The 8684-nt window shown below is 40.7% G+C and overlaps 1 protein-coding gene across 1 annotated transcript in view; it reads right to left on the bottom strand.

The window, feature by feature from the left end:
• Positions 1-8684, bottom strand: part of PIR (pirin) — a 120227-nt gene that overhangs the window by 15925 nt on the left and 95618 nt on the right. The window contains exon 8 of the mRNA XM_019525069.1: positions 388-467. Within this exon, the coding sequence (XP_019380614.1) occupies positions 388-467 (80 nt within the window). The remainder of the gene's footprint in view (positions 1-387; positions 468-8684) is intronic.

Below are 8684 nucleotides of genomic sequence, written 5' to 3' on the forward strand. Positions count from 1 at the left end.
TCATAGACTAGCAGTTCCAAACTCTTTTTTCCACAGTAACCCCACCTCCGGCCAGCTTGCAATATCACACTTCCTGTCCAGCGGCTGTAAGTGACTCTCTGTGAAGCTCCTTAAGTTCTGTGACTCCACCTGGGGTCATAAACCCTATTTTGGAAGCTGCTAGACCAGAATTTAACTTCAATCACATGATCCCACATATACCATTTTGGCTAGGGAACATCAGAATCACCGATTTTCAATCCTTGTTTTTGTAATGGAGAGGAACACAAGAGTGTCAAAAGGTCATTAGGTAAGTGTGGGGGAAGGTGAGAAACATGGAATATATCCTTTTAATTCTTTCTACTAATTTTGAAGACCAAACAAAAATGTCAAGATCGCTTCATTTACTCGACATTCTTACCATGTTGTACGACAGGCTCCTTAATCGGCTCACCAGCAACCAAGACAAAATGGCTTATTTCAGGATCCTAAATTGATGAATGGAATGCATTAAATAGGAACATATTTAGAGAATTTCTTGCAGACAAAATAAGGAACAGCTGGAATTTGATACTGGAGGAATTTTCTGTATAATATTAGCTCACTTGTATACTTTAAGACTAAAACCCCTCGAGGTAAGAAAAGAAATTGCCTTTTTTTTAAGTTAGCTTAAACCCAAGGACAGGTCCAGACCAAGATCTTCATGCACCCAACAAAAAAAAAAGGGCAGGGGGGAAATGATGAAAACAAAAATGATCTTCATTCAGAGACATGTAGCAAAGCATGAAGGGCATGGTACTGCAAAGTTTTAATGAGGGAAGTCATTCATCAAAGTCAGAAGGGTTACTCACATACAAGAGGCATTTTCAGGTTAGGCCCTAAATTTTTTCCAATTAAAATGGTAAGTTGGCTGCAACAATAAAATTCAAGCTCAATAAAGGCAATTTTATTAACCCTACCATCATATAACATATTACATCATTGCATTTTTTTGCATCTGAGGACATTCATTACAGGATTTCACACTAATTCAAGTCTCAGCATGGAGCAATGTTTGGGAAACTAACGTAATTCCCAGCTAAAATCATTAAGCAGTTATTTGTAAGGTGATGTATAAGGGGATCTACACATTCTCTATGACTAATTCACACACAGAGAGAACATTTGTTCTCCTTATAATTGCAAGGAAAAAAGAAAAAAAATGGTCCAATTAGCTCAACTGTCCCATGAATAGGATCTAATTTAGATTTAATACTATATTTATAACACAAAAATGAATTGCAATTTGAGGTTTGTCAATTGACAGGCTATATAAAATTGTTAAACTTTGAAAGGATGATTTTGGGAAAAACACTGGTTTTAAATACAGTGAATGTCTAGGGCAGAAATCTCTCTTTAGGTTGTTGGAGCAGTGGCTTGAAAATGTACAGCTATATGCTATGCATGAGTAATATAAAGAACATACATATGTGTGCATCAAACCACCAATTCAGACCCTGATCCAGAACCCCTGAATAGAGTCTAAATCCTAGCAAAATCAGTGGGGCTGTGTGCCAGTTTATGGTGCCAGTTTAAGGTTTCATCCGTACTGATCAACTGGCAGATCATTAGGGCATGAGGCTGTAAACATGGCACTCATACCTGAGACAGCTTTAAGTTACCTAGTTCAGATACTGATAACAGGGTAAAGCTGCAGCAACACAGAGCAGCTGAGTATATAAATGGGCAGGTGGCCTAAGTTAAACTCCATGCTGCCATGGTGACTCTTCTTGCAGTACCTCAGCTAGTAGTTACTTGACAGCTAACTCAGGTACATCCACATGTGCTACAGCTGCATCCATGCCTTTGAACACAACTCTACCTGACTGCAGGATGGATGTTTAGCTTTGGCAAATATGAATCACACTAGCCATGAATTCAATGCTCAATAACTTATGTATATAGAAGGCCAGATTATGGTATTCAGATATATCTCAGAGCAGGAGACCTAGTCAAATAATGCAGGAAATCATCAAAACGTTGTCAAACTCTGGATTACTTGGAAAATTTTCACCCAGTTCTACCTCAGGAAGACAGCAAGTTTCAGCCTTCTGGGGAAATCATGGTACACCTTATTATTCCTTGTGTCAGGCCAGGCCCTTCTTGGTCTACTATCTGGTATCATGTAAACCAATACAGCCTATTCCATGGTTGGGCTGTTGGTGACTAAACCAACACCCCCACCTCGGCTAGCCTGGGTGAGGAGGGGGTGTGGACACCCAGCGGACTAAAAACAAGACCTCTCAAAGGGCAGATGAACTCCCTGTGAGCCAATGGCCATCCATACCTGGAGAGCAGATGGGCACCACCAGGTCACTCTGCCCAAAGAATCACCAGTGATGCAAAGCAACTCAACTAACCTAGGGTGGTTACAGCATCTAAGTGCCGCAACAATTGTAATGGCTTCAGGACTGAATTGAATGATTATTCTATGCTTGGATGACAGTGGGTGCATCTACATGTTTATTAATGCACTTTAGGTAATGCACATTAAATCTAGTACCTCCATTGTGAGATACTAGAAAAATGTGTATTAGTTTATTTTAATGCACATTAGCTAAAGAGCATGTTTTTTTGTAATGCTTGAATGTGCAGTAAAATAAGCTAATGTGCATTAAAGCACACATGCAGATGTGCCTAGTAGCATCCAGATAGTCTCTAATGCATGCTCTGGGGTGCTGCTGTATTGAGCAACAGATATGCAAAACTAAGGAGACAGTCCATGTACTGCACAGCCAGCATCGTGCTATTAATGATAAATAAGAGCTGCTGATTGGTATAGAATACCACTGTCATAACCCCAGCCCTCCGTGCCTTTTTGGTGAAATGTATACCTTTACGTTTCCTACTCCACACAGGAAATCAGGAGAGCAAAGGATGCAAATTTGGCTTCTTGCTGCCCTGGAGACCTATGAAAATGGGAGCTCTTTGTACTTTATATCCTTTCCCCTTCAGACAGCTATGTGGGGGTTGGCTCCAGTGTGGCTCCTAATGTGTTTAGACAATGGGTCTTCAGGGCAAAGCTGAAATGGTTGCCAACATTAATGAAATTACAATACTTCCATTTTTCTTGCTATAATTAAAGCTCCCTCCAAGTGCTATAAAATGCAATAAATCATAATACAACAAATCTTGGTCTAAGGGAAGGGAAGCATATCAAATATGAGGTGAAAATAATTTTACAGGTGTTGGAAAGAAGAATGAATTGAGGAGAGATGGACATCTAAAAAAAACAAATTCCATGCTCACAGCCCATCATAGCAAGACATTATCACCTGCTAGGTTTTGAAGGGTTCCTCAAAAGTCATGTAGGGTCAGGATATAATAATCTAGACAGTCAAGGCTGATGAAGTCAATCACACATATGGGCATTAAGGGTTAAAGAACCAGCAGGACTCTGCTCAAATTAATCTGACACTTCATAACAGGTCACTGTAGCAAGCTAGGTGTAATGTGCACCTGTTTTCCCAGAGTAGTGGGCAAATATCTTGCTACCTCTCTGAAGAAACTGACAGCAAAGAAGATGAACTGTGAGATGTTTAGCTTGGAGAAAACTACAATAATAGAACCTCATTGTTTTAAAGGCAAGTGAGGCTGTTGCAAAATCTTCTTGAGATATAAGGGTATATGTAAGGCTGCACCAGATCGCACAACTGAAAAAACACTTTTGAACCCTTTCAAATAGATCATTGCTTCAGAAAAAAGGCTAGATTGTAAATGGTATCAATATTTTTAACCTTGCTCATGGTCTTACTAAGCAGGCAAGAGAATCTGCATGACTGCTCGGAAACTCCAGAAAGACTTCTGCTCCGAGTGCAGAGAAGCAATATGACACTTAAGTTACTCAGCACAACATGACATATTTCAGCAGTGAATAACATCAACCAAGTGGCCAGATCAGTTTTTAATGCAGTCATTTTCTTACAGATTACATTCAGTTTTTTCAGTGATATTACCAAAAGGACTGGTAGTACAGTTCACAGGCAGGAGGGTATTCAAGAAATCTTATAAAACATTCTGAACTGACAGTAGTCCTCCATGGTTGAACAGCTTTGGTCCCTGATGATGCTCTGACTACATCTTGTAGTGTAGACCAGGTCACACACCAATAGCAATGTACAGATCTACTGCAACACTGCCTTTTTGGACAGTCACTAAACTACTGTGTTGAGTCCCAGTCCACTAGGCCAGCGGTGCTCAACTTTTCAGCTCCACAGGCCAAGTAAGGGGAGCAGGGCTAGTCCCTGGACTGGATCCTGTGGGCAAGGCCAGTCCATGCACCAGATCCAGCATAGAGTTGGTGTGTAGAATTATTTTGCAAGTGTGATCCAGCATGCTTGCTTTGACCCATGTGCAGGATCTGGACACAGAGCAACCGCACCTTGTTTGCCTGGATCTCAGCTGCCTTCATCAGTTTTTTCTCCCAGGTCCTCCTGGGAACATTTTCTGGATACAGGTTCTTTGTCTGTTACTGCTTGACAGAGAAGATGACTGCTGGTCCTCTTGCCACCAAAATACCCTAGGTACCTAAACACACCCTCTCTCAGAACTCCAGGCATGAAGGCATTTTGACCTACAGCTTAACTCTTCAGGGGCCTATGACGGTAAAAGCAGAAGCACAGACAAGTTTGGCATACTATTATAAAACACAAGGATTCTTCACTGAGTGATATAGGAAATACACAAATCTAGACAAAAATAATAAACCTTGTGTACATGCTTGTCTCTTCCACTCTCAAGCCCAAAGTTCCTTAGGTCTATCCCTGTGTCCCCTCCGTCCCTTCGTTCTGCTTCAGCAATCTCTATTCCCTAAAGCCCTTCTTGAGGACAGCTAGGGAAAATTAACTGGTTCTGGCTACCTCCTTCCTCCCCACCCCCCAATCTCCTTGCTATTTTGTTTCCTGGACAAAACTACAGTTGGTAAAATTAAGTACTCTCTATTTTTGCTAGTTTAATGGGAACACAGTAAAGAATATGCCAGCAAAAGTGGGTACATGCAGTGGCACTGCACTATACAACAATTTTCACAGTAACAACTTCATAATATCAACTAGAATTCTTAAGTTGTCCACATAGATTCCCCAAACCATCACATTTCTTGGAAAGTGATGGACTTGACAACAAAAGTAGAAGATACAAGACTTGTTCCCACATTAACATTTTAGACACTGGGCCAGCCTTGGCTTACCAATATAAGTAGTCTGTGGGACTACATGCATGAGTCAGCCCATCATGACAGAACCACAAAATCATCTGATATGTGAACCCCTCCTGATTGCATAAAATGTAAATTAAATGCTGAGATTTTTTGGCTGCCTTTAGAGCTCTATTGTACTCTAATGTTTTTTTAGTTGCAACGAACACAGAATGCCCATGTCCATTTGACCGGCAAAGTCCCAGGGCTAAAATCCTGTCATGCTGCTTCATCAAAGTAAAAAGGTCTCAAAATGAGCAAAATCTTCTCCTGAGCATCTCTTGCAGCCCACCTCCTGCCTTTCATTTGGCAAGAGCATACTATGACAATTTTCTACTTTCCAGAACCACCAGCGGACCATGTGAATCAAAGTATAAATTAGAGCAGCCTTTAAGCTGACTTACACCAGATGCCAGGCAAGGTGGTCACACTGCCTTAAAGTAATCACTATTCCAGCTATGTCTACAGAATAAACCTACTCCCAGGCACACTGTGCTGCTCCAGGAAGGCTATTTCCTAAACCAGAGCAGTGTGGCCCTGTCCACATCACTGAGTTGGGGATGGGCTAATCAGCACTGTCACTCAGCAGTGCTAATTAGCCAGCCTGAAGATCTGTGGAGATATGGTTACCGTGTTTCCAGTACAGGAAGCAGTAGTAAATTTCCTGACAAAACAGTGTCTCTCTCCAACTCCCATCACTGCTGCCCAAAACTGAGTAACGGAGACCCAAGAACAGCAATTGGTTTGACTCAGCATGGAACATGCCAAAGAGTGGCAAGGTGACATTATCAAGGAAAGATAGTTGGTATAATAAAGATAACAGAGAGAGAGACAGAGGAAAAAGGGGAGAGAATGATTGGTACCTAGCACATCCAAACTAAAGTTAGATCTATGCTAGGTATGAAGCAAAAGGCTGAGGTGAGGACACTCGTTTATACATTGATTTTTCAGAAGTAGTTTGCCCAATGCTGCCCTTAAGACATTTGTATATACATAATAATATAGACATGTATAATGGATGGCTCAAGAATGAATACACAGATAATTCACCTGGCAGTATAAACCATGAGAGTAAATACAGAGTGGTTTAAAATGACAGCAAGACCCTGAGACCTTAGGCCCCACATCCATCTGAGGGACATCTATAATAACAACATGCTAACTTGAAAAGAAAATCCATATGGTACAAGTTGAAATTTTGGGATGAAATGTTTATTATTTACATGTGGTTTTACTGATTTAACATTTACAAATCTCAGGTCAATGAAAGGGTAAATCAGTTCTCTGACGTCAACAGGAGAGAATTAATAGCCTCTCTCCTGTGGCTGTTTACAGAGAAGTAAATGTATTCTATAAAGTGTATATATTATAAAGTTCTTCTATGGCCCTATGAGTTCTTCTATGGCCCTACTATGATTTTTCACACTTAAGACATAAAAATACTATTCTAAGATTGTATTTGGCATACTTCTAATGGTATTTTATCTTGTCACCATCATGACAATTTCCTAGATATTACAATTAAAATTTTACATTGAATTTCCTGTTCAAAAGCCACTAGAGGAAGAACTGGTTGGCTCATGGAACTTGGCAATGGGATTGTCACATTTGGATTACCACTTTAAATTCAGACAGTGCTATTGCGGCACTTAAGCCCGGATCCAAATCAGTAATTTCTATGCATTATCATCCGGTGACTGGTGACTGGCCTGCATGAAATGAGACTAAATGTTTTAAAACTAGGCCCTTCTTGGCCATAAGACCTTAGTATAAAAGGCTTGGTGACAGTTGATACCCTTGTCAAGGCATCTGAGTGGACAGAATAAGGACTGAAGGAACAGGGAGAATGAGATCTCCTTTAGTCATCCCTTGAGCCTGCTGCTTTCAGACACAACACAAACCTACTTCTAATTTGGATAGGCACCCACAATATCCTCTCTGAGCCCTTGATATGGTCCCCCAGAACAGCACTCCAGTTATGGGGGAATAACGCTCACATAAACATGGGGAAACTTGCACGACCACTACTGCAATTGGTTGACTTGCTACTTGTCATGAGCAAAGACAGTGATGGATTTCACCAGACTTCCTGGAAGATTGTGACTGGAAAACAGCAAACAAAATTAACAGTGGGAGAGGTAGTAGGGGAGAATAAAAGAGTAATACAACACAAAACAATGATAAATCTTTGAATTTCACATCAGTTGTTTCATAAACTTTAGAATAATCTGATAAACTGTGATGGGAAATGCTAATAAAATAAAAAAAACTGTGACCTGTAAACAGTACACCCTCTTGATGAAAAATAACTAGGTGGAATTCAAAATGGAAATTGTATATTACAAATCTGCTAAAGTCCTTTGTATCAGTTGTTTATCATAGAATCACAGAAAAGCCACAAGGCACTTTCAGAGGTCAGATTCAGAGGTGCTTCTGTGACCAGGTAGAGAAGTTAAGTGTCAAATGCATTAATCCCAAGCAACAAAATGTATTTAAAATTTATTTTTAAATAAGACATAGAATAAACAAACAAAATGTCCAATCCTTCTCTTCCTAGAAATCCCCACATCTCTTTCTCGACATTCTAACAATCTACTCCCTTGCCTTTTCATACCTCTGTTTCAAATGCAAATTCTTCAAACTTGGGACCACGCCTTTACATTTGTCAGTGACAGCAGTTTTTGGGGGCATTTGCCATAAAGAACTTGCCATTTCTTCATGACAGAAATTAAGGGTTAGATGTAGGTTTCAATCCAGAAGGTGAGAATGCTTCTATTCCTCTTCCTATTAAGACATTTGTATCCTCATAGCAATATAGACATGTATAATAGATGGCTCAAGAATGAATACACAGATCATGATAATTTATCTAGCAGCATAAACTATAAGAAATACAAAGCACTTCTTTCTCTTCTGTAATCTCACTTCATTTCCCATTGTCTCCAAAGATATACAGACTCTCTGGGTGCATCTGAATGTGCGCTTTACTATGGAGTTGACTAATTACCTCCGCAGTAAACCATCACCATCTACACGTGTGCTTATATTAGGCTGCAGTAAATTAAAAAGCTCTGCTGTAGGATAGTACTGCCCAGGACAAGTACTATCCACTACTCTATGGTGTCCACTACTCTATACTGTTCACTATTCTATGGTGCAGTAATTTATCCTGCCTCCACTCACATGTAGACACTGACTGGGGCTGGCTGGGGCATGAGGGTGCTACTGTGTGGAGGCTGCCTGCTGGCTAATCCCACACTGTAGCACCCTCATGCCCCAGTCATCCCCACCACCACCCAACACTAGCACCCGGAGCCTGGGACTGACCCCGTAGCCCACTGCCAACCTGGGACTGCTCTGTCCTGGCCCTAACTGCTATGGTCCCAGGCACACATGTATATGCTGTGCCCAGGAGCTGCTGACTCCAGTGCAAACTGCAATAGAGTTTATTGCTAATTGCGCATGTAGATTT

Source organism: Gavialis gangeticus, unplaced genomic scaffold (genome assembly GCF_001723915.1).
Source record: "Gavialis gangeticus isolate Ggan-Ray unplaced genomic scaffold, GavGan_comp1, whole genome shotgun sequence".
In the NCBI taxonomy this organism is placed as follows: Eukaryota; Metazoa; Chordata; order Crocodylia; family Gavialidae; genus Gavialis; species Gavialis gangeticus.